This window comes from Echiichthys vipera (assembly GCF_963691815.1).
Source record: "Echiichthys vipera genome assembly, chromosome: 1".
Classification (NCBI taxonomy): Eukaryota; Metazoa; Chordata; class Actinopteri; order Perciformes; family Trachinidae; genus Echiichthys; species Echiichthys vipera.
Window position 1 is genome coordinate 10703377 of NC_139826.1, and position 27952 is coordinate 10731328.

Below are 27952 nucleotides of genomic sequence, written 5' to 3' on the forward strand. Positions count from 1 at the left end.
TAAAAACAAGTGACCCTGTCACGTCACCCACACTGTTCACCGCCATCTTTCTGCGCTCAGCTGCCTGTATCACCAGCAGAGAGACTGTGAGCTACATCGCCGTCAGTTCAATAGAAAGAGGAGCGTCTGAATTTTTGAGGATTTTGAAAATCATACCTTTCTAAATACCCTGGCTTATTGTGAGACTGTTACTGAGTTCCAATAGTGGTTCAACCTGCCCTCGTTCACTTGCACTCGGGGGGAATCCCTGCCACCATCTTAAGGGTCCTTCCAGCAGTCTGAAAAACTGAAGTGGACTTGGTGACGATGAACGATGGTAACTCCAGAGGTGGATATCACCCACAATGCATTGCAATTCTGCATTTAGTGGAAGAGAATACATCCATGGGTGGGTAGCAGTGATGGACTCAAAAAGTGAAGGAGGGCATGTTGAACAACTAATGAAATGCAGCTTGTGATGCCGCCCAAGCCTAATGCGATAACCCACAAGACAATACATATATTTTATTGTCCCCGTAGAGAAGTTTGTCTTGGACTCAAATGCTGCGCACATAAAGCCTAGCTTAGCAGAAATAACACTGGAAACAGTGTGAAGCCGCGAGCCTAGGCTAGCTCTTTCCACCTGTTTCCAGTCTTTGTGCTAAGCTACGCTAACCAGCTGCTGGCCTTAGCCTTATCTATAGGCATGTGCAGTATAAGAGTCAATCATCTCATCTGACTTTAAGCGTATTCCCCAAAAATGTCAAACTATTTCTTTAATAACTCCGCGTTTCACTCATGCCAAACCTTTATCAGTATTTATTCAACATAAACTGAAGGTTCCCAGTACCATTCTTCTTCAGTGACACTTCAGCGACCCCCTTTAAAAATGAAGGATTGGTTTTCATTGTTTTAGAAATTGTATAAAATCGATTGTTTCGACTTAGCATTTCTAACTTGACATATCATCAGTTTTAAAACGCCAAACTTGGAAGGAAACTGAGGTAGTGTGGGTCTAACTATATTACCTGTAACTCTGCTGGGCCCCTCGTCCTCCTCAAACCCAAACTGCCCTCTCAAGGAAGCCTTTCCTCACTTGAAAGAACTTGACTGTGTCTGCGTCAGCTCTGACGTCCGTTTAGTGCAGTGAAGATTTTATGTGAATGTTTAGGAAGTGTCAGGAAGAGGAAGTTTCACGTCGGAATATTGATTGCCGAGTCCTCTTCATCCCAGTGGTACCTCCACAGTGCTGACTGCACACTGGTCGCTGCAGACACCCGCCTGGATTGTTGGTTTATTCCACTGGAAATTCATATCAATGCTGAGGATGTTAAAACAAAGCCCTCTATTTTTTCAGTCTTCAGTATAGAGACCTGTACTTGTCTACTTTATATTTCTCTCTCTGCCTTGACGAACATTGAAACTGATTGAACCTGAACGCCTCTGTCTTTTTGTAAAACTTTGAGAAGCGAAGAATGTAAAACTTTCATTTTTCTCCCTCCTTACTGCAGGACATTGATACTGAACAGAAAACTCAGTTAACCTTTCCTGCTGTTTCTCCCTTAAGTGAGCTGAATTTGCCATGTTACCTTCATGTTTTTCCTTCTTCTAAAAGTTTTGTCATAAACAGCTGCTACATGTTATGTGCCATTAGAGATGTCTCCTCAAGTAATTCCTGTCTAACGACCTGCTCTGGTTCAATTTCCAATCGCTTTACTCATTCCTAGCTTTACATATTTTGTGCAAATGTTTTTTTTTCTTGTACTATGTTATTTAAGTTCAAGCCTGTCCGTCCTCATTTGACTTCAAGTTAATTAGTTTAGAAAAAAAGTCAAAGATCTACAGAATGTATGTCCTTAATGGCTTTGTGGTGTACAGAACTGTTTTTAAAACGCCTTAATGGTTTTTCATTGCCGTTGTAAATAACACTGACAGTTTCACGGCGCTCAGTTGGGGTTTACATGTTAGAAGAGATTAGATTTGTCTGTGTGCCTGGACACAGCTTTATGATATGATGTGTGAATTGGTACAGTTACAGTACAGGTATATGAGCTACAGTGCACTACTGTGTCAGGAATCTCTGGGATTATTGCGGCAGAGGGATAGAGAACAGAAAATGTTTTTCAATTACTTTATTCCAGTGTATTTACCTGTTTATTTAAATGATAATTGATCTGGAAGTCAGCCAACCAATTATAGAGAATGATGTTGTAACACTACAGTTCAAAATGTAACGAGAGATTGTTTGCATTGACTGCTAAGCTGATGTTTCATTATCTCCCAGCCAAGATCAAGTGTTTCTTTTCTATACCCTGGTTTTTACTGCTTTGTTAAACTGCTGGGCAGAAGCCACGTCGACATCTTTTAAATAGTTTTGCCTGTGTTTTCCTCACCATTGCATTTATTCACTTTAATGTAGACTATAAACTCTTTCCAATGTGCTACAATGACTGAGAAATAACTGGACCTTTCAATAAGTTAAACTTGTACTCCATAAAATTTGAGATACTTTGTTTCTAGTGGCCTTTTTGGCGGTAAGATGTAATTGCAGGCGAGTCTGTTTTTTTAGAGCCCTCCATCTTGTTACGTTCATGGTCACTAAAGCTGTGTTCAGATTGTTCCCTATCATAGAAGTAGTGCACTATATAGTGTGCACTCCATTTTGTAGTGGTGTTTGAATTCTCTGTGGTTAATTTAATTCACTATATAGTCCACTATAAAATACCCACAATTTATTTGAGTGTACAGTACATACAATGTACAGTACATTGTACTCTCGTTTACCACAATGCAATGCGGTCGTGTTTGACTGGAGGAGAAGAAGAAGCAGAAGAGGTGCTAACAGTTGCCAGGTATTTAAGCGCTAACTGCAGTTACGAACAACCGTTACTCACGAGCTGGCTAGTTCCTTGTGAGCTGACTACTGTTACTCACTCGTGAAATGAATTAACCGTCGGCTATTACAGCTCGCAGCCGGGTTAAAAAAAAAAAACTTTAACCCAATCGAAATTTCAACAATTTATTTGGGATTTAACATTGAAATTAACATCAACATCAATACAACCTCTTACCGTCCTCCTGAGTGCAGGTTTGTATTATAAACAGACTGTAAGATGATTTACAGCTCCGTTTGTTTACATGATGCTGGACGCACCCACTTCCGTCACACATGTATCCAGCGCATCTGCTGACGCAACGATTTGTCAGAAAATTCCAGTGTAGTGTCTGAAATATGGTTCGGTCATTCCCTATATAGTGCACTATTTAATAAACACTACATAGGGAATAGTGAGTGAGTGAGTGAGTGAACGATTTCGAACACAGCTCATGTGTGTTGACTTTTCTTTCTTTATTTGCTTTTGTCTAAACTTTATTGAAACACATTCACCTCTCTACTTCCAGTCCGTCCCCTACATGTTACCCTCTTAAATACACACATTCACACACACACATACGTTCCTATTACACTTCTCTCCGTGCTACAAGCCTGACTCAGAAGTTGGAAGTTCCCATCTTCAGATTAAAAGTGAACGCAGCATAACCGTTAGTGATGACTACATACCAACAGCTGTCAGCAGCGTCACCAACATGGCGGCTTATTTACACTAGCCCGCAAATGTCGCCACAGATACGGATATTGGAATACTCTGCAAAAAGTAGAAGTGCTTTCATTAGTGGGCCGTATTATCAATCACCATTGTTTTAACTAACTCTTTGATCGATAGTAACTTAAAAGACAATTAAATAAATGAAAGTCTTACGGAGTTCAACTTTAACACAGGTAAATGCACTGGATCAAGACCACTGGAAAGTAAAGTGGCAAACCCTCTCCTTGCTGTTTGATTTTAAAGCTTCTTCCCCGTCAAAGGCTGAAGTCAAAGTGTATACTGTATTTGTATAACAACATTTTGAGAACTATATTTGTATATTTTGTGCTGAGAAAGACAAATACCACCATAATGTTGTGGGATTTACTGATCAAAACTGTACAGCTTACTGCTGATCAGTCATTTCTTTTCCCCTGTGCCTGCAATTGATAAACTTCAAGCTCTGAAAATATATGCACTATTGTTTTCTTTTTACATCAAAACAATACCACATTCACCATAACACTGGTAGTTTCTGGCAAGCCACTTTTACTTACCGGCACAGCAGTGCTTTTTAGCTTACTGCTAATGTCAACATGCTAACACGTTCCCAGTGACAATGCTAACATGACATGAGATAACATGCCAACATTTACCACGTTTGCCATATTACTTTAATGTGACAGCATATTTCGTCAATTACTCCAAAACACAAGGCTACTTACACTGCGCTTCCTCAGACTAAGGGAGCTGTTAGCCCCAGGCTAAGACAGCATTCACACTAGTACGTGCTGGCACCATAGACTGTGGCTGGCAAATTCAAGTTGGCTAACCCTGACTTGGGCCTAAGTCTTTCTGGCCAAGCTGCAGAGAAGGCTTGGCCCAGACTTTGCAGGGTTAGAAAATTTCCTCAAAGTGCCAGTGTGACACGGGCTAAGTAAACATTAGTTGCATATTTCAACGCATATTTAATCCAGGGCTAATAGAAGTGCAGTGTGAATCAAGGATAACCCTGGGTTAACAATGTGTGTGTGAAAAGGGACCAAGTTATCCCAGGGTTAACTCTTAACTCAGGGCCATCTTTGAGAACGTGAAAAGCCCTCAAGTACAGCTACAGCTGAAGTGACAACTGTTGACCTGATGATGGCGCTAGCTGAAAAGTCAGGGGATGCTCTTGAGGAAATCCCCCACCTACCTTTGTATTATCAAAAAAAAGATTCATCTTAGAATTTGCTATCTTTAATAAGTAATTACATTGTTATTCTTGTACAACTTCACACTCTTTTACAAAACACAGAGGTGCACCCATCAATTGTACAGTATGTAAATGTATCACAACATGTCTGAGGAATGTGACCTTTGTAGGAGTCCCTGGCGCATTTGTAACAGTTTTTTTTACACAGTATTTACAAATCTCAGCTGAGCTGACAGCGCCTGGGCATGGTGTGTGCATGAGTCTCTTAGTGGATTTGATGCAGGGAGAATTCCCAACATCTGCTGGCCTGGAAAATGGAACTTGAATTGAAAAATATTCAATTTAAGTTCCGACTTGTTGCTGGTTTATATCATGTTAAAAAGGCCATTGGCCTAAACCTTCATATGTTCAACATAAACAGCTGATAAACAAGTGGTATAAGATATTACTTCAATACATGTAAACAGCAATATCACCTGGAGCACAGTAAATTAAGGTAGTGGTACCACAACTCCAGTAAGGACATCAATCTGATCGCAATAATTTGGGGGCAAATTAGTATTTCAGAGGGGCCATAATAAGTCTGCAACTTCACAGAAAATCCACAAGGTCATAGTAGGTCATTGGGACTATAATATATTCAACTACGTCAATAGTAGCATGTTAAGTCAGTGAGCCTTGCAGTGATGATGTGTCTCTGGGGACGTGGGAACAGGCCTATGCACAAGTAAACATCCACTGCTGGCCACCCATCTATCTCTATAATTTGGATTCTGGTCACATTATTGGTAAGCAATGTATCAAAAGATCAGGTGATAAATCTGAAAGTGAATAAATGTCTTGGCAGATCAAGCACCTTGAAAGTGTTCACAGTGGCATTCCTAAAGATGATAACATGTGTAGTAATGATGTAGCTTATTCATTTCTGATAGAGGCAGCCATCCGTCCAGTCGACAGCCACAAACTTCCTGTCATCCTCCTGTATCTCCTGTGCAGTAAATATCGCTGGGAATGATGGGTGTAATCGCTAATAATAATAATAATGATAATAATAATAGTAGGAAGTCACCTACAGTAGCTCTCAGGAGAAAGTAATGAGACAATAACAAGAGAGCGAGAACGAGGCGTAAAGTAAAGAGATTGACAGATATGAAGCCAGGCAGAGATATAGAGAGAACAACACTTATCCACACTTGACAAACAATAAACATCAAGTGACTAATTAGTGAAACAGCTGAAGAGAGCAGCAGTAATAGAGAATTATTGCTATGTGCAGAAACTGCTTGCATATTTACCTTTAAAAAGTTATTACATAATCAATATACCCGCACAAACCAATACACTATACCAAGACAAAGGTTTCATAAGGCACATTAGCTCAAGGATTTAGTGAAAGTCATAAAAGATGAATATCCTAGAAGTGGAGCAGAAGCTAACAGGGGGGATTCTTTAAAGGAGAAGATGAGATAAAGATCTGTATGATTGAGGAAACTGGGCACACTGGTGAGGAGAATGGAGGAACAATGCCAACCCACAAATAAAGACATATTCCACAACTTTAGGGTTTAACATGCTGATGTCATTCGCTTCTTTTATACTGGACCTTCATCACCCCTTTGGGGCTGCAACTGTGCATTAACATGGATGAAACCATCTCGTCACCATCCTGAAGCTGAATGTGAAAAATTGTAGCTCAAAAACTGGAAGTGCAGGTGTTGATGTAAAAAGGGAATTCCTGTCAGTCACTGCTCAGTCAATGGCTTTGGAGGAAGTGAGAGGTTCAGTCTCTGAAGGGTCTTCCTGAGGAAACACCACATAACACACCTTCTGGCCCATGTATGTGACTTTTTCTGCAATGAAAAAAAACAGGAGGATTTCTCATTACAGGGATTACCTGATAAGATATCTTAAAAGTGTATTTAATTGTTCTGTACAGCCCAACTCACCAACAATCCTGTAGATCCATTTGGGTTTGTCTTTCCATTGGACACCCACAAAGTATACAGGGACTCCGGTCAGCATGATGACCATTCCCAGGCCACACACCACTGGTTCAGAGTACAGACTGAAGCCCAGCAGCACAGCCCAGAATATCAAGTAGGTGATGGGGATCAACATGCTAACCTGCACAGGACAAAAATACACACAGTACTGAGGATTTTTGTGTGTTTGTTTTGCTACTATAGAGCGAATGCCACATTTCATTCACTGAGAAATTCTACTTTTTTCCATCTGACAAAAACAGGATATAATAATATACTGTTACTATATAAGTGAAGGGCTGTGATAGTATGTCATGTCAGTATGTCATATTGTGTCTATCAAGACCAACAAACACACACACACACACACACACAAACACACACACACACACACACACACACACACACACACACACACACACACATCATGTAATTGACCTTTCCGACATCAGGTGGCGCCAGAACACTATCCATGATGGGCAGATAAAGGCTTATGAAGCTGTCAACTTGTTTAAAGTTTATAGTTTGTGGTTCTCAGGTCTCTGTACCTTAATCGGTCTGACCAGGTTGGGTCTCTTCTTGCGGAAGTAGAGGAGGCCAGCAATGGTTACTCCATAGGACAGATAGTTGATAAAGGACACATAGTTGATCAAGTTGTGTGTCTCTCCAATGCACAGGATGACTATGGTGGCCATGCACTGTGGGGGATGAAGGTAAGTTCAAGGGTCAAATACACATTAAGATAATTAAAATATGCAAAAGTAGTTCCATATTAATATATATATATATACAAAAAAGAAGCCATGTGTGTGACAACATAGGTTCTTCCCTGTGAAGCTAGAGAAAGTAGACAAGTGAGTGCAGCACTCACGCAGACCAGCAGGGCGGGGATTGGAGTGCAGTTCTTTAGGTGGATCATAGCCAGCAGATAGGGCAGGTGACCCTCTCTGGCTCCTGAGAAACACAATCTACAAATAGACAGACACAGATGGGTGTATTTTCAGGTTGACTCTACTTGTTAGGAGTAACTCTTGACTTAACTTTAGGACATATTAGCCAAACATAAAAGGACAATAAAATGAAGGTTCCGCATGTGTCTGAGTGTCTGTTCTACCTGGAGGAGGTGAACAGATATCCGTTGATTCCTCCGAAGGTGGATAGTGCTACAGAGATCGGCATCACCCAGGAAAACATCCCCAGCAGCTTTTCCCCGAATGTCTGGAACAACACAATATCTGATGGGTCAGATTATTGACGTTTAATGAATGATTGACTTAATTCAGTCAGTCCCTAGCAGTAATGTGTTATATACCGATGGCACTGAAAGATGCTGCATAGCTGTATCAGACTGTGGCTACACATATAGGGCCTGCACCTATGTGATGGAAAAAATGAAAAAATAATTGAAAGATGCTAATAATGACGGCCTTATCCTTTGATATCCTAGAACACTGCTTGTAATTCAAGGCCATCAAAGAGAGTAGTCACAAACTGAAAACTCATGACTGTTTCCCAGTTTTCCCTGTGGGACCATGACAGAAACTTTAATCTTATTGGCTGATTGATTAATTGGTTGGTTGAGGTCTGTCTCATGCTAAAATAAAGGCTACATAAAATAAAATAGGATTCTTGGCTTCAGCAAAATTACAGCTTCCAGACAACTTGTTAAACAGAAACTGCCATGATTTCTTGATGAAAAATGGATTAATTCAGATGTAGGGCTGCTCACCACTGCCACAGCGTTGGAAGCCAGCAGCTCCTCAGGGGTCATGGAGGAGAAGTAGGCAATGTTTGTCATAGTGTAGACAAGGGTCACCAGTGGGATGGAAATGTAGATTGCACGGGGCAGGTTCCTAATAAAAAGAATTATGTACAGTAAGTAATAGTAATTAAAATGTTAATGATGCAGAATTTTACAGAGCATTGAAAATAAATTTTGTTGTGAATCGAAGTGAATTCAAACTAATTATAGCTCTGAACTAAGGAGTTGTACGTCTGTTTCACTTCTATTTGCAAGTGTTAACCATCTGGAGTGTGTCTACTGTTGTTGCTATGAAAACCTGTAGAGATATGCGATACTATCTGTGCGTGCCGTACTTGCGTGGCTCCACGACCTCCTCGGTGACGTAGTTGAGGAAGTTCCAGCCGCTGTAGGCGAAGGAGGCCTGAAGGAAGGCCAGCGCTATCTGTCCCACTGAGGGGTCCTGACGGAATTCAAAGGCCACACTGGGCCGCAGGGCATCATAGTGACCTGGAGAAGTCGAGAGGGCCGGATGTGTGGACGAAACCGTTAAGAGATCCTATTTAATATCACCTGGAAAATCTTTAGTTTAATTTATTTAGCGTTTCTTTAACAGTTTATTGTTATTACTCTGTAAAAAAAACTAACAAAATCATAGTTCAAAATTCAAAGTTATTTTCTAAACGTATATGCATTATTTGTTGCCATTGTTTCTTCTACTACTAGAATGTTTAATGTTAAATCTAGGTATGTGAACCAGGGGTCAGCACTGTAAATACGTTATAATCTAATGTGACAGAATTCACAGTCTGGCAGCAGCTTTCTTTCCCAAATGACCTCTCACTAGAAACAAACACAAACCAAAATACTGTTGGTTCATGGTTCCATGCAGAAGTGTTTAAGATTCACTCGACAGTATAATCATTTTTGAAACGTGAAATCTACTCTGTGAATACTGTAAAGATGATTCCTTCATACGTCTTTTAACTGTTGGGCAATTCAAATGAATTTAAATGTCCTCCTAAACAACACTTATGATTACATTATGTTTTCTGTCTAGGTAAGTTCTACTGCTGTTACTTTACACATGACCATAATACCGCACTTCTTGAACAAGGTGGTATAGTTAATTTGCTCTGTTCTTTAAGATCAGTGATCAAACAATCATCTATGTCTATACTCTATACTATATCTGGATGTGCATAGTTAATTCTAAACCAATCCACAGGAATGTTGGGGATTAAATCTCACCAGAATGTGTGTGTGTGTGTGTGTGTGTGTGTGTGTGTGTGTGTGTGTGTGTGTGTGTGTGTGTGTGTGTGTGTGTGTGTGTGTGTGTGTGTGTGTTTGTGTGTGTGTGTGTGTGTGTTTACCTCTAAAGATTTGGACGAGTCCTACCACTATTATGAGCACCAGAGCGAGGAGTTTTCCAACAGTGAAAACATCCTGGATCCTCGTAGCCCAGCGCACACTGGAGCAGTTCACCCAGGTCAGGAATACTGTAGAGTACACACACAGACACACACACACACGCACACACACACACACACACACATAAATAAATACAGATGTACTTTTATACATGATACATGATGATACACTTTTATTAAATTAAATTATAACATTTACAGAAAAGCAGCAGTATTCACCAGCAGGATGCCTGGAATACGGAATAGGGCTGGGCAATATAGGCATTTTATATCTCCATAACAACATGTATCAGCATGCTTTCTGGTAATCCAATAAATGAATAGTCTCTATTTTTGTATACTCCTTGAGTAATGCAAAGTATGTTGTAAAAACAAAATCACTATATTCAAATGACATTCCATCAAAATCCGATTTTCTGTGAAAGTGAAAGCCTCTTATTATCAAAATAGATGACCTAATTGTGTATCATGATATCTCGATAGATGATTTCATCACAACACCATTCCATTGAAAGATGATAAATCGTCGTATTGAATTATCACCCAGCCCTAGGACTGCATGCATTCTTCTGTCTCTCTCATATTTATATGTTAAAGCTTTGAAGGTCTGTAGGTTGTAGCCCTCCATATGACTCCACATTCCTATCTTGTCAGCACACAGAGGTAAAGAAACATAACATCTTTCCTGACAAAACAGACAGAAGTCTATGGAACTAAAACACTTCCTACTTCCTGTTTCCTACTTCCATTGCGTGTCTGTGTGTATGCCCCTGCTCCCCACACTCTTCCATAATCCATTGTCCTTCACACTGAACCAGTTTTATGTGTTTGCAAGTGCCCCCATAACAAGGGCTGGCCAAATTCCAAGTGAGCCAATCCGAGCAAGCGGTACAAGCAGCTCTCCAGTTGCCCTCAAACTCAAGTGCAGGCGTACAAATGAGAGGTAATACCCAGTAGGAAGTCTGAGTCGAGCTCCTGGCACAGTATAAGAAAGACAAAAAGGGAAAGACTTGAGACGGAAAAACATGTGGAATAGATTAAATGTAGAATATGCAGCCTACAGCTTTAATGTTTGCCTTCTAGGCTCTGATCTCTTCGACAAGAAAACACTGAGCCTTTAGGGGGATGCTGTGTTATGTATAGTAGGGTTAGGTATGTTAGGTATGTGTTGAAGTGAGAGGAGTATGCCATGTGAGTGTAACAGCAAACTCAAGCTGCCTGAGCTGGCCCGCAGGCGTCACTTTATATATGCTGTACATCATTTGTCCAAGAGCCAGACGTTTTCCAAGCAGACATGGAGATGACTGTGGGGGCCAGACTTCCAATTTTTTAGGCCTAAATAAGCCACTGTTTTCCTTTCTTACAAATTAATATAATTGTATTAATCTATATCAACATGAACAGACTCCTGTGTATGAACCTTGGAAATCCATAATGACGACTAGACACTTTGCAAGGAGGAAGTTCACTGAGGAGTGATGGAATCTGCAATAGAAACGTAATGCAGTCCTGATTGAAATCAAATTCAACCAGTTTTGAAGCCATTATACAATATACTAATTAAAACAGCGTTCAAAGAGCCTAAAGGAAAACGGAGCGTGCATTCATCTCGCAGACCAAACCCGTATGCCTCATTTGCAATGAAACAGTCACTGTTGCAAATAATAAAATCATGTAAGTGCATCAATACACAAGGCATGCAACTTTCAAAGACTCACACCCTGAGCAGTCAGAGGCCCATGCCAGCTCTATCATTAACTGAACTTTAAATGAACAGGTGCATCTCTTCAGGTTGTCTAGGTTCTCAGTAACATCCACTGACACCTCACAGCTTTTGCCAGATATTTAATAGGAAAGATTTCAAAGAAGAGATGTTGGCTTTGATTCCACTGAACGGTAATACCCCTTGGGACATTGGGTCCAACAATAAAGTTTTTTTGCAATCTTGGCAAATAGGTCAAGAATCTACTGGCTGGAACAAATTTCTGCTGGCCCTAATTAAAACAACAAATTAAATACTTGATTTATTCTGAAATATTGTTATTTTTTACAGTCCCAAATTTGATAGAATATCCGGTGTGGCTATACCTCTGCTGTACTGGCATGTTTCTTAAATAACCAAGGCACTTTGACACTTCGGGCTATAGGATTCAAAACTGAACAGGAAGTGTAGAGGCCACAGCTTTGAATGGCTTCAGCACATCTGCGCCCACAGGACATCACTAGCTTCTCACACTGCTCTGGTTTGATCTTGGTCCATTCTGACTCAGTCTCTTCCACAGTTCGGTAACTGTAGTGGGTTTCTTAGACATTACTTTTTTGCCAAGGATTTCCCAGAGATTCTCTATGGGGTTTAGATCTGGACTCTGACACTTCCTCCTTCACTTCTTCAAACCCTTTTGGTTCAGTGTTTCCCCAGTCTGACGCCAAACATAATGTTTCCCGTCAGACCCAAATTAATTGAACTTTAGCAATGTCATGTCATGGTTTGTGGATGTGTTCTGCAGCAGGAGTTGGGCCTCTTGGACAGCTACATGTCAGGGTAAATGCAAATGTTTATGTGAACCTCCTTCAGCAACATGCAACACCTTCAATGCAACTGTCTCACTATCAGCTGCAATTTTCATGAAAAACAATGTCCCCTGTCACACTGCAAAACAGGTGAAGCAGTTTCCTGATCATTTTTTAATCCTATAGCCCCAAGACAACATTGATGAAATCTTCTCTTCTGACACAGAGGTTACTGTTTTTTTCATAAAATAAAGGTGCCTTCGTTATATAAGAAACATGCTAGTACAGCAGTGGTATAGCCACAGCAGATGTTCTATTGAATTCTGTAACATAATATAATAATTAACAATATTTCAGAAATAAATCAAGAATGAATATACTTTGTTCTCTATTTTTGATCTCCAATGTATATATGTATATAGGTATATATATGTGTGTATATACATTTTTTGTTTCAATTTCTACATGTTCAAAATAAATAAATTAAAAGAAATATATACATATCTACTCGTTTGTTGCTTTAGGATTGACCACCATTTTTTACCCATAAGCCTGCCTGCATCTGTCTCTGTTTAGAGCGCAAAGACAGCGAATTCTCAGAGAGAGCAGACGAAGTAAAGTTGCTTGTGAAGCAATGTCTGATTAAACCGACAGGCCTCTTCTCTTTCCCCGTTTTCTGAATCTTTTCTTTTGTCTTGTTTAATCTTTATTATTCTCAATTCCTCTACTGACCTTTCACTCCTCCTTGATATTACACGAACACGCTCTCTAGCAGGAGAGGCACAGAGGTTTATGTGTCTACAACCATATATGGGTGGAGGGTGTTGTCGTGTCATCCATCACTGGGGCAAGGTTTTCCCCCCATCACAGAAATCTGAACAAACTGCTTCCGCTGGCACGGGCACAGGCACGGGCACACACACATACATACACGTGAATTTTTGGCAGGAGGTTTTGGTGGCACCAGGCAGAGCTTTCTCTCCCCTGCAACACCACGGTGTTTTATAGTCAGTTACCCTAGGGGGGTCGGTTGCATTTCCGTTCCTGTGTTCCTGTGAAACCCCCCACTACCACCACCACCACCTCCTCCTCCTCTCCCTACTTCCTTCTGTGTTAACCCTGACAGGAAGGAGGTGCCAGCAGGCTTTGAATGCGACAGCGCAGGTAAATCTGTGTCCTGCCATCACAGCTTCTATTGAAGGCTGCCACAGCACTAGAATACTAAACTAATTAGTGCTTTTACTCTTAATGGATTCTGATCCCAACTTCGTGCAGATTTATCAGGGAGCTTTAACCTCAGGAACGCCTCCTCTTGGTCCAGGATATGGTCACAGGAGTCACTGAACTGGCAATAACCCCGAGGCCTGTTTGTCCATCACAAGGCATCTGACACCTGAATCCATGCGGACTACAGTAAATCTGCAGGATTAAGTCTGGGTGAAATACATGCAGAGACATCCTGACAACTAACATAGTACAGTCAGTGATGTAGTGTAGGGGTAGATAAAGGGAGGCTGCACCCAGCCATCACTGGTAATTTGTCTTTATTTAACTCCCATTCAGACTTAACCTGTCTTTCTTTAACTTAGAGACTTAGCCAAGAGGGTGACACACAGACTGTTAAGCTGGAGACATACTTTCTCTTTAACCATGTAGTCGCATAAACAACCGGCTGCGTCGTGAACAAAATAGTTCACATACTTGCTCATGTACTTACTACGTTTGGGGGATTCCACTAGAAGGCACATCAGAGATAAATTATATAGGACTTCCAGATTTCCATGATGTAAACAATAAACATGGAGGTTACTATATTGTTAATTCTGACATCATGGCAGTTGATTATCGTTACGGGTATGTAGCTCCTAAATCCAGCAAATCATGACCACGATGAATCATGACCACGATGAGTAGGTTATGTTTTTCTCTGCACTGCCCCTACTGTTCATGCATTCCTGAATTGCCCCCCGGGGACAAATAAAGTTTTTTGAATTGAATTGAATGTGCCTTCTGCATCTTGCAGACATGAAGCCCTCATTTCTGAAGACATGCAGAACCGATGCTCCAAGAGGATGCAGGATACTGGAGGCAGTCATCATGCGCATGTGAAAATGTTAAAAGCAAACTTGAGCCTCGTAGCCTCGTAGCCGTATCTTGATAGATGGGGTGGACATAATTATACATGTTAACTGGTTACGATTAGATAAGCAAATTTTCATCTTTAAAAAATCATTAGATTTTACAAAAATCTTCCTCATGAATTTTGGTGTACAATTCAAATAACAGACTCTTGAATTAACCTATATCACTCAAATGTCCATTCAACTATCTTTAGGATTAACGAAGATGATGAACAAAACATTTTTCTTTCGGTCATGAACTAAAAACCAGTTGCTGCAACTATAGAAATGTACATTCAGCGCTCCTGGACATGAACAGATCTTTTCCATTATGTAGCTCTCACTGTGACATTCTACATTGTCTTTGTTAGCACATTTCTTATGAGCATGGTGCATTTTCATTTTATTGTATTCACTCTTCAACAGAGGAGATGCAATGTTAATATGGAAAAAAACTGTGATCTGTTAAAATTGTTCTAACTTACTTTAGCAACTGTTCCAATAATATTTGATACGTTAGGCTAGAGATTCAATTCAGAACAGCTACAGGTTAACAGGTAGCATTTTTTGTTTTTGTTTGTTTGTTTTCATTATAGAACTGAGATGGGAAATTGGGTATTCAATCAAATATATGCATTATGTGATGATCTCTCTTTTTCAACGAACCACTCTGATTTTGTAGAGCAGTTGTATAACTGTAGCTGTTAGCCAGCTGACTGAGCATGCTCCATCAATCACACTCATAAGTGGTTTCGTGCAGCATTCAATAGAATAAGTTCAGCATGGCTAGGGAATCTGTGGAAGGACTGCCAACAATTAATTTAAATCACTCAACCACACTGAAGTGTCATTTGTGCATGATGTCTTCATTTTTTAAGCCTGCATACTGTGCGCTGCTTCATTCCTTTGTGTCTACACTGTGCCTATAGTACGTTTTATTGTTTTGATTGCATGGAAGGCTGAGACATTACACTGTGTGCCTGTTAAAGGCTCACGACAGCTGTTCATTTTTTTGCATCATATGTACATCATAACCAAATTCAAATGGAATTTTACATGGAAATGTCTAAATGAAAAACCTTTTTTTCCAATTTAAATGAAATGCAGCTTCGCTTTATTTGAATAATTGTGTGCTTTCTTGTTTTGTGGGATTTGTTAAAATCATCCATCAAAATTAGTGGGAAAGATTCAACATCTGAAACAAACCACTAATCCTTCTCTTTCTACCGCTGCTGCACCACCACACTAAAGTGGCACACACAAGTGGTGACTAAAATTGACTCCCTGCTGCGCTGGAATGAACAACAGATGCTGCTACTGCGGTTTCTCCTCAGTAAAACTAAGTGTGCCCCTCCTGCTTTGAAAAGAAAAACATCACCAGAGTTCTAGCAATTGTTGAGTATGATGTGAACTGTTCATTTTGGAGTACGAGGTGCATGGCTGTGCTGCTCTGGGCTTTCCCGCACTCCTATTCTTACAAACACACACACACACACACACACCTGGGTCACTTGTGGGAGAAAGGAGGGGGCCACATATCTAGGCTGCCTCACATTAATAAACTTCACTAAAGAGGATGGGATTAGTGTAATGTGGGGATGTGGGGTAAAATAGTCATACCTCAGGACATATGTAATGTTTTCGATATTATAAATGGCCAATTTGCATGGGATGAGGAAATCCCTATATTCTACCAGGATTGGGAGGGGTCACTCAATTTACACATGACGTCACCTCCCTCATCATCGTCGCAATCATGTGCGTGCTACGTAGCTTCCCGATATCACAAAATTAAGTAAACATGAAACTAAAGGACAGAATTAATTATCTAAAAAAAGTGATGAGCGCCTCCATGCTCAAAAATACTACGTATTGACGGGATATGACAGTGTAACAACAAATGTTTCACAGAGGGTCGTATTGGGGCGGGACTAGTTTTACCTGAGGTCTTTTTTCCAGACCGTTTAAAGAAGGTGAAAACCGCTGTAATTTTTACTGACATTCTCTGTAATAATTACTGGCATGGTGCATTCGGATGGGACTAAAACCTCTGGTAAAAATGACCTTACCCCACGTCCCCACATTAAACGAATCCCCTCCGAATAGGGCTGGAGAAAAGTTAAGATGACATAACAGGAGCCTCAGTTAGACTCAGAGCAGAACAACATTTAATCCAGTTAATCTTACTGAGTGTTTCAGATATACACTGTCCACCAAATGCTGGAAAATGTTGACGTTTATCCTCTACAGCCAAGATTCTTAAACCTTTCTTTCTTAAAGTGCCTTAAACCTGTTTTGCTAATTCCAGAGTATGAGCAACTTGACAGGTTTTCGCTTATCTCTAGGTGTAGGGTTTATGGTCTGGTAGTGTATTTAAGTGTATTTATGATGAACACAACTGCAGAGTAACTCATTGCATTCCAAGTTGTGGAACCAAAGGCTAAATGAATGTGTGACCTTTGAATGAAAATAGAAATCAGCCAGTAAATGCTTCTCTTGGGTAAGGGCAGTGATGGCCTAAAGGTTAGAGTGAGCTTGTGACCAGAAGGTTATCTGTTCAATCCCCTGAATAAATAAATCTGGGTGGGCAAAGAAAAAAGCAGCTCTTGCATCTCCCTCACTACCTTTGCCTCCACCAAACAGTCGAGTTGCAGTTTACATCCAAACTGTTCAGACTTACGTAATATAACAAGTAGAGACTTTGAAGGAATTTAGTTAAAGGTATTTGGTGTATTTTTTTGTGAAATGGATCACAGGACATCTGTACAGTCACCACAGTTTCAAGATTGTTGTCACTAATTCTGTATCTGACCAAATGTCTCCCCTTCTGTTCCTCAGTTAATACATTGAATAATAGACAGACACATGATGTCACAGTTGACCTTTGATGTTTTGAATATAACATGTCATCGCTTCATCATTTTATACTATTATTCATTTGTGTAAAATTTTGTAATAATTACAGTAGGAATTCTTGTGTCCGGTCAGAGATATCAAGTTCACCGTAATGGGATGGAGGTCTGTATGGACAACCTGAAAAGCTGAAAGTGAAATTTCTAGCTATAGTTCTATAGTGATATGGTGCTAGAGGTAAAGTGAAGTTCCTCTATCATCCCATGTTGTTGTAGGATTCTGAGGAATAGCTCCTGCATCTGTTATCAGCGGGCTTAGGAACTGGACATTTTCCCCTGCTGACAAAGTTCCAGACATAAGGACTGAAGCTTATATAACCCAAACCGATCACAGATATATGATCTCACTGCAGGTCTGAAGTGTGATGCTGTGGACCAGGGAGGAGGACGGAGGCGGTACCAAGCAGCCAATGGGAACATCAAACAGTCAACCAGAATGTCAGCTGACCAATGAGATCCCCATCATAGATGTGCAAGGTGTCCTGCCCATTTCCTGTTTCCATGGTGCTCAGTGACAGGAGCGTCACCGTAACCACTGCGAAACAATGCACAATTGTGTAGACACACCCTCTCATTAGCGGTGTCCACAAAGGCTGGTACCATTATATAGTCTGACACTGATACTGACACACAAAAAATACACACACACACACACAAAGTGGGCCCCTGGACTATAGGCAGTAGCTGTAACATTCTAACGCCAAAAATAGTGGCGGCCTACGGGGCGTGCTCTGTAAATGCTAACTCCAACCCCACACACTCTATCCCTCCGTTTCTCCATCCAGTTCAGACAGGAGCAAACTGGCTTTTGTCGACCTCATACATGCACAGTCTGCTTTTGCCACTGGCTATTTAAATACTGATTGCTGTACTGTGCAACATTTCAAGGAGAGATTAGAGGCTGGAAATAGAGCACAGCGCTTCATAAGGAATTATTAAATGACAATGACAGCCGTCAACACACTGTGAACTATCCCAGCATCATAGTGTCTTCAGGGCACGAGATGAAAGGAGCTGGATTTGGTTTGCAGTGTTTGTTTTACCCTTTGTAGTTCTGTGGCTTTTCCCTTGCTCTCATTGGTTTTGCCAGCACTTTAGTCTGCCATTTAGCGCTGCCCACTTTTAGTTGATTAATTGACTAAATGGTTGTTTTGGTCTTAGTCGACCAAATTTCTTGTGTTTATTTGTAATTTTTAATGTTTTTTTTAAATGCTGTGACTTATTTCCAGTGAACGTATTAGCACATCTCTGGTAAACACTAGATTTAACACAATTTAGGGTACGTCCACATGATCGATAACGATCTTTTTTTCTCCGTCGTTCTTAAAAAGTTTTCCGTCCACACGGCCTCGGCTCAAAACATATCTGCATCCACACAAAACCAGTGAAACTGTCCAAAAACGCTGTGATACACATGCCAGGCCTGGATGTGGCGCTGTAACTGCCACAGAAACACACAGAGAGGAAGAGACGGGAGACGCTATGTAGGCAACGATACAAATCTGGTGACTTCCCAAATCCTCCTCCATCCTAGAGAGAAATCTAGCCACTGTTTCTGGTATTAGTGGAAACTTTTGTGGTGTTTCGGACTCTGATGCACGGATCACTCTGCAGTTAGTGTCCTCACTGAGCAGAGGGTGCTGCTGTGAGCCCAAAGCACTCACAGACGGGCACTTTCTTGCTAGATTTTGCGACTTTTCACACCTTCTTAGCAACTTTATTTATAAAAAGCTACTAGCGACCAATTTAGCGTCTTATGCAGACCATCAGGGAAAAGGGAGAAATATATGGTCGGCCTAATTCATTCCGATGCATGTGGCTCAGAGTACAGTTCAGTAAACAGTCTATGTCCGTGTCTCTCTCCTCTCGCAGCAGCACTGTTGTTCTTATGTGACGCCGCAGGGGTTAGAGGTACGAGTTGGGGCGATGACAACATTATTTATGCGGTTTTGTCATCCAGACGACAATGCCACGGGGGTGTTTTCAAATCTTCCCAAACTGGGAGCCGTTTTCAGGCTCCGATAAGGCCGGTTGCGTGTGGATGGTCGGCCAAAATGGTACAAAGGTGTCTGGTTGCAGAAAAACGTTGTGTGGACGGGCCCTGAGTGGGGCTTTTGGATGATTCTTTGTGGAGAAACTCAGTTTTACAGATCTGTTGATTAAATCAACTAATCAATTAGTTGCCAAAATTGCATGAGTGTTAGCCGACTAAGAATTTCTTTCATTGAAAACCGTCCGACTATCATTATTCAGTCCTCGATCAACATTTAATCGATTATTAGTGTGATCAGATTCTTGTAAGGGTGATCTGGGAAAGGAAGTTTGCTCTGATGTTCACCTCACTGACAGCCCCCCTGGGTCTTGCTCTGGGTCTGAAGTGCGATACTGTAAATATGAACCACGATGACATGATGACAGGGGCAGAGACTGAGTGGCAGCTAGCAGCCAACAGGAATGTAAACCAATGAGCCAAAGTTTCAATATAGCAATGGGATCCTCATTCTCAGGACAAGCTGCCTTGTGATCCATCAACAACTGCCCATCTGCTTACTTCCTTGAACCAATCATCCTGACAAGCCTGGCCAACATCAACTGTCAGTTTGGAAAGGTTGAGCAAAGCTTCTGGCAGAGGCTGTTCACAAACAGTCGATCAAAAATATGAGTTATAATTGCAAAAATGCCAAGGGCTTTTCTGTGCTGTATGTTGGTTAAAAGGAATAGTTCAACTTTTGGGAAATATGCTTATTGCTTTCTAGCTGAGAATTAGATGCAGGGCTCTCAAGTGTCATGCATTGAGCGTGACAGTCACGCATTTTGATATTTTATCACGCACTCCCGTCGCACATTGTATTTCTCATGCAGAAAAACATTCTATAATAAGCTGCAGGGCAGTAGCTGCTCTCTTTATGGAACCGACAGGAATCAAGCGCGTCTCCTCTGGAGCTCAGTCGAGCTGCCACTTAGCAGCCAATCAAAAAAAAGACGGGGCCTACACAATGGCCAATCAGAAAATAATAACAATTTTTTCACGTGATTCTTTTTTTTTCGTTTCGTAACTTTACAACAGTGATTACGGTTCAGGCTTCAAACAATATAACAGTAGTAACAATAACAATATCTCTCGAGATAGTGCATACATCATAAATAAAACAAAACACTGAAGTACATAAATAATTACAGATCAAATTCATTACAGATGGCTTTGGTTTTCACAGCTTTGCAGTTGGTGCTGTACTTTAGTGAGTCCAGGTAAAGTAAGAAATAAAAACAATAAAATTAGGTGTCTGGTTTGCAAATTTAGTGGTAATAATAAGAGAAAAATCACAACATACAACTTTTTAACGGGAAAAATATTTTCAAAAATACCTAAATAAATAAAATCAAGTTTGAGTTGTAAACCTAACTTTCTGTTTAAAGCGGGTAATTTTCTTGCCATAGTGTTTGACTAAAAGAACATTCCCTAAAAAGATGCTGTGTTGTTTCATCTGTGATGTGACAAAAGGATCAGAGAGGATCAATATTTAACAGATATCTTACAATTACAGAATTAACAGGATAACATCTGTGCAATCAGGTCTTATATCGTAAAAAGTGAGATTTCCTTGTCTTTTTTAAAGACCTTTGTATACATTTATTTCTTAGTACAGCTGAAGACTGAAAGGAAATGCATGCAGAGAGAAGGGATTCAGCAAAGGGGCGCAAGTCGCACAATGACTTTTACTGTTACTGTTCACCCATAGACTGTATAAAAAATGGACATGGCCTCTCTGTCGAGGTCAACCAGGAAGTCGCTGTGGTTGGGGCTTGTGTTCAGGCCCCCAGGACAGGTGCGCCCATCGTATGCCACCATGGGCTTAGTGGCCAAGTGTGGTACTGCAGCACTCACCGGTTTAAGTGGTGGTCCTGCGCTCGGAAGCACATTCGGCCATTCACTCCTATACATGCGGGATTGGGATTGGGATACCAATTGAAAGGCTCATAATTATCTCCAGACCCCCTACTAAATAAATGTATGTGGGCATAATTTTAGAGCCTAAAAAAAATCTGATTATGGGCCTAAAAAGGAGCCGTAGTGAAACATCTCCAGCAGCTTAGGTCCCTTCTCTGTAGAGCCCAGTGCAAGGCTCCGGCAGCAAAACAACTCTTTGCTCTTCTTGCTCAAACTTTTTGTGCATTGTGCCCTATGTTTTTTCTATTGTTTTTCCTATTGTTCTGTGCTTGACGCTCAGGCATGGACTCGTAACGTGGAGATTTCTACATCTGATAAGTCCCCCGTGTTCATGAGAACCAAAAATGGCGCCGGCCTTAAGGGAGATTGCGCCACTGAACAGCTTTCCATAGGAATGAATGGGGCGCCATTTTTAGGTCCGCTGTCCATTCTTTTTTCTATGTCCATGCTTGTGTTCATCCCGTCTTTTTTTTAACTATAAAGCGGGTGGAGGTGCTATATAAAAAACTTTAAAAGTATCAAAACGTTCAATCCACAGAGAAATGCACACAGCTTGTATTCAGAAACTGTGCCTCTAAACAAACTGCAGCGATGCAGCTGCGCTCACTGCGAATAGCTGGAAACACTGACCAATCACCGCAGACAGAGCTTTTTCAGGAGGTGGGGCTTAAAGAGACAACGGAGGGGGAATACAGGTGTATTCAATCAGACAGGATGAAATAATATGTTTTTTGAACATGAAAGCATGTCAGCACGTGGACTTACAGTGAGTACTGCCATATAGATGTGACACAAGATGACTGACTGCATTACAGTAACCTAACAGGGAAGGAGACCTGCCAAGGTTTGCTACTTGAAATTCTGCCTTGAAGACAAACTCTGTGGCATCTGACTTTAATCTCGTTCATAGAAGCCCCCAGTGTCTCCAGCCTTTGCCTTACAAAAATCCACCGCACAGGAAAGAACAACGTGGTTAGCATAAGCAGCAGTAGTTACCCTGGCTGAACCGGAAAAAAAACACCACCTAAAGAAACTCAAGTTCATCAATAAAAAAATAAATTTAAAAAAGACTTAAGAGTTTAGGATACATGGATTGACAGATGATCTCTGGGAATCACAATATGGAAATGGAAATACAACATAGTATCAAATCTAGATTAAACAGAAGAACTTCTGGTTCACTGTTTTCAAGGGCTTTGGTTTTTCTTTTGGGCTGACTCACAGATACAGATGGTGGCGAGGAGTCTAGTTGCGATGAACGGAGGCAAACAGTCGGGGAAGGCCGGCTGCAAGACGTAATTGGAGAAGGTGAGCGCGATGACAGCCAGTGTGGTCGGATACATGATGAGGACGGCACTCCATAACAACAGGAAGCTATAGAACGAAGAGACAAAACACAAAGGATTTGGTATGTGACAGAAAATGTTTTAACCTTGACTGCTATATTACATCCACACTTATACTAATACTTGGTCTCTGTACGGCTCCACTGCAGCAGTTGGTGTTGGGTAAACTGGGGTTCAGACATGATAAGGTGACAGTAAAAAAAGGCACTAAATAGCAGATGGAAACTGTTGCTGGAAGCAGAATACAAATATATATTTTGGCCCCTTCTACACATGCAAATGAGTGAGCTACACAAGACCAAACAAGTGCCTCCACAGGCATGCACAATGCCAGGCACGTTTGGCCTTCTCAGATTTACAGTGCTGCTCTATGATCAGCTGACATGTCACATGACCCCATGAAAGTCACAAGACCTTTGGAGCTGATTGGTTCCAGACAGGCAGTCATATTTAACATACCCTCCTGTGTACAGACCCCTGACTGTTGCAGTTTTATTCCTACTAAGTGAGTACAATTGCTGGACACTAACACGGTCGACGTGAAACTTCTCAAAGATGTTGCAGTAGAAACTGCTGTTGGAGTTTAGACACAGCAGTGTGAACTGGACAGAAACAACAGTACTTACCCCACTAGCCCTCCAAAGATTTCTGTCACGTATGAATAGTCTCCTCCAGACTTTGGGATGGTGACACCCAGTTCAGCATAGCACATGGACCCAAGGGCACAGATCCCCCCTCCACAAACCCAGACGATGAGTGACAGCCCCACAGAGCCTGCATGATCCAACACTCCTTTAGGTGAGATGAATATTCCAGAGCCAATGATGTTCCCTTTAGAGAAAAACAAAGGTAGAAAGAAGGTTATTTAAGTCTGAGCAATAGAGGCAACGCCTGTCCCATCACATAAGGACACAAGCATAGTTATGGTTGATAGAACCGCTTAATCCAGGTTGGAGTTGCAGTACAGAAACATGGCTCATGGTGAGGTCCCCCCCATCCCCAAAGAGGGGAAAACAAGAGGTTCCCTGGTGGCTCTGTTGACACAGACACAAACTAATAAGCCACCATGTCATGAGTTCAAATCCAGCCTGGCACTCATGTCATCTCCCCTACGAAAAGACTAAACAAAACAGGAACGAACGAGAAAGTAACCAAACAGCAGCTGTCTAAGCACAACGTGTTTTGTACCGTCTTCCGTGTTTTGCTCCTCTTTGGAGAAATTTGGGACAGATTATTCTGACTGTCCACTGTAAACATTTTTAGCTGTTAAAGGCACGCTGTCACAGCTTCCCAGTTGGAGCGGCTCTGAATGGTCCCTAATGATGCAGAGGGAGAGAGGAGGTCCGAACAGTGCATTTATCACTGTCAGAGTTGATTGTGGAGGCTGTGTTGAGATGCAGAGCCGTTACATAACTGTTATGTTGTGTTTGTTATGTCATAATAAAGTTTGGCATCGCAGAAGAATAGCACGAACGAGAGTTATGTCCTCCCTGCGCTATGGCTGAGAAATCTCCTCTAAAATCCTGCTCAGATGAATCACCATTTTATTCAAATCACGGTGGAGCTTAAAGAAACCCCCCCCCCCCACACACACACACCTGTGTGAAACAATCCAACAAAAAATAAACAAAAAACGCTCATATTTCAATCCGTAAGCTTGTGTGGAAAAAAGTGTAATGACAGTAAATGCATTGTTTTTCTTTCTCTTCAACGATCTGCTCTACCAGCATTAAGAAGCACGAAGCAGGGAGTGACAATAACAGAGTTGCCCCTGAGGGGAAACAATGTACAAGTTCATGCTGGAGTGGAAGCGGGGCTGTAGAATGCTGAAATAGTGATTAACTGAATTACTATAAAGTGCGAGGTAAGTACATTCGGTTCGGTTAGAGATTAATATTGTTTGTCATTTGATACATTGGGTTTACTGTCTAGCCCTTAAGATAAGGAGTAGTAGTTGCTCACAGAGAGGCAGCAGCCGTTAGTCAACTGAGAGGGGCCTTTGATACGTGAGTAGGCTGGAACTGGTGGGTAGCATGACTCAAGTTGTATGTGTGTACTGGCTGCACAGGCTTCACTCCATCTGTGCTCCACTAAAAAAGACTTGGCAAGTTGTACAGTATCAACCTGAGTGATTTGAGCACTCATTTCACACTAGCAATATGAAATTAAACCAAGTATTTAACCCTTTAAGCTCTCTGGTATACTGTAAAGCACAACAGCTAGGTTAAAGAATGAGTTAACTGGGACCGTATTAGTCTCTGTCGAAGCACGATAGACGTGACTTTGGTTATAAAGATAAGCGATAACAATGATGACATGACTTTTGAAAGTGCCACACTGGAGTACTTCCTTCTAAGTGTCACATACATATTTCATACTTCATCTTCCTCTCATGAGTTAGATCAGTTTGTAATTTTTCCGAGGTATGAAACTGCCTCAACTGTTATTTATTTTTATTTACTTGTTCTGGTAGGTTTGTATCTGTTTGCTGAGTGAAACACTTTTCAATTTTAATTTCATATTCATCACCATAAATAAGAGCCAGACCGATATATCAGCCGGCCTATCACAGACATATTGGTATCTGTTTATGTTTTCCAAGATGCAATATGAATTTTTTTTTTTTACTTTTACGGATCATATAATGCAGAAAACGAGGGTTTTGATTAATTAGTAATGGTGTCACTTAGCTATTTAATTTGTTTTAATGTATTCTTTATTTAAATTTTTAGCAACTGACCAATGCCAAACATTGTGTTTCTTTAGCTACTTTTTCTACATTCATTATTTTTTTCATTTCTAGAATTGGTTGGCAATGTTATACAGGCCTTAAATATCTCCATGCACCATGCCTGATTTCAGAAACAATACAGCAGTTTTGTTTATTCATATAACCCTTTATTCATTACATTGTACAAATTTCCTCGTGGACAACTCAGGCTCACAAATGGTTTCTTACTTTAACCCTGAATGTAATACACTGCATGTAAAACAATGCTAAATAGTCTTTAATAAAGTTATTTGTTTAGAAAAGCAGCCTAATCTATGCAAAATCAGTGCAAAATCCACATAGGAAAGGTCTATTTTTATTCTAGCTAAAATATTCACTGTATTGGCCGCCAGTGAATCAGTTAGTTTTCCCCCCTCTAAAATCCGAACCGGCCTCAAAAATCCTATATCGGTCGGGCCCTGCCATAAATATATAAGACATAAAGATCCGTGAGCTGCAGGCACACATGGTTTTAACACTGTGAAAAAAACACAGCTCAACAGGATATAATGTTCAACATATGTCTTCATCTCCCAGCCATCTTGATTGGTTCCAGCAATCAACCCTTTTACTTTGAGGGGTCCGCTTACTTGTGGTGTAGGACCCTATCATTTGGAGATGTTGTTGGCAGAGCTACACTTGAGATGTATGGAAGTCATTGCAGTACTGGATGTTTTCACTGGCACATTCCTAATGTCCCATGACATTTAGCTTATCTCATAAATAAGTATAATTTAGTCCAGTCATTCATCCAACATCCTGCATGCTCTTGGTTCATATAATAACCTGATTATAAAGTGTGTATGTTTGATTAACCAGCCCAAAGTAGTGTCCCTACTCTAAAACACAAGTTAACAATCAAGTCTACAATAAAAGAAGTGGATTTAAGTCTTAAAATCCGAGAACAGAATGTCTCACACACAAATAACTGCATGACCTCATGACTGCATTCATGACATTAAGTCAATAGCTACATCCTCCCCCTGCCTCCATAAATACAGAGGCATGTATGTCAGCGCAGACAGCACAACCTGTTGAGTTTACACGTTCACATCATAATGCAGGAAACTATTTGCGACGTCCAGCTTTAAAATGGACCTTCACTTTATGTCTTTTTTTTTTAAATGTATACATATCCTGCATGCATTTCAGTGTGGATTGTAATAGGATGATTGCCAACATTAACACCTTGCTTTATCCAGTGAAGTACTCGGGATATGGAGCCCGCAGCCCTGGCCACCGTTGCACTGTTATTGCTCAACTGTTCCACATAAACATGTGGGGGCTGTGCTTTGTCTGCATGCCTTTCAAGTGCATGAGGGGATCAAGCCACGTAGGCATGTCCATATCCAGATCGTCCCGACTGATGCAACAGTTTCCACACAAAACCTAAAACTGGACCGAGACATCACAAGTGGAGCACCCGCGCGTAAAGGCGACTATTTGTGTGCGCTTTTAGGCGGTTTGTGCCAGTCATACGGTAAAATCATGTCTGAATTATACGTCCAATTGATTTCCCTACAGTGTCTTTACAGTAGATCAGGACCTAAACAAAAGCGGACCCCTTATCTCCTATTGTGTGCGATGATATTGTTACTTTAACAACAAAGCAACGACTGCAAACCCGCCACGTTACAAGTTATGTCGCCAGCCGGTCGCTCAAACACGTTTCTCATTGTAGCTGAATTCACCGTATCGACCCGTTCTCCACGAATACACAATTAACGACAGAAGCTGTCAAACACTCACCGATGATAATAGCGCAGGCGCTCAAAAGTCCAATTTCTTTTTTGAGAGTGACTCTATCGGAGTTTGTATCCTTCTTCTTTTTCTCTTTGTCCTCCATCTCCTCCGCCTTGCAAGTATGCTGGCTGCCCGCCTCGGTCCGGTCCAGTTACTGTAGACTTAACCAAGCTCCGCTCCCCGGGCTGCGCTTATAATATCCAACTGATGAACGGATGGGCACATGCGCATGCGCACGACTCCCCACTGGAGCCACCACCTTGTTTCAGGTAGGCGAGGTGATGTGAAAGGTATGACAAGATAACAGTTATGCTGAATGGGTAATTCTGTAAACTTCATCCATAAATAAGATGCATAGGGAAAACCGTCCACTTCAAATAAAATGAATGACCATACAGGCACTTGGATTTAGGCAAATACTAGCCCATTGTTTAATGAGTATTATTAGTTATTATTTCTTTTTTTCTTTCTTTTAGATGTGCACTTATTCCCCAACTTTACAAACGAATATTAGAAAACGATGTTGATTCTGCTGGATAATGGTTAGTTCTCACCAAACAGGATCCAGGTGCGTGCTTTCCCCCCTGGGCTGCTGTAATATGAATCTGCTTAGTGCTTTCACGCGGATGGGGGGTTTGCTTGCTCACTTGAACCAAACAAAGCCATCAGTCCTGCTGTTAACTGTAC

General features: G+C 41.1%; 1 protein-coding gene across 1 annotated transcript; it reads right to left on the bottom strand.

Annotated features, from left to right (window-relative positions):
- Nucleotides 1-4789: 4789 nt before the first annotated feature.
- On the bottom strand, nt 4790-27431 carry slc7a10a (solute carrier family 7 member 10a). Its single transcript, XM_083918546.1, has 11 exons — nt 27272-27431; nt 23379-23583; nt 22629-22780; nt 9858-9983; nt 8841-8994; nt 8473-8596; nt 7858-7961; nt 7615-7711; nt 7292-7441; nt 6708-6885; nt 4790-6611 (listed from the first exon to the last, which is right to left on the bottom strand). Exons 1-11 carry the CDS (start codon nt 27366-27368, stop codon nt 6511-6513), a joined length of 1488 nt encoding a protein of 495 aa, XP_083774672.1. The 5' UTR covers nt 27369-27431; the 3' UTR covers nt 4790-6510.
- Between the last annotated feature and the right edge of the window lie 521 nt (nt 27432-27952).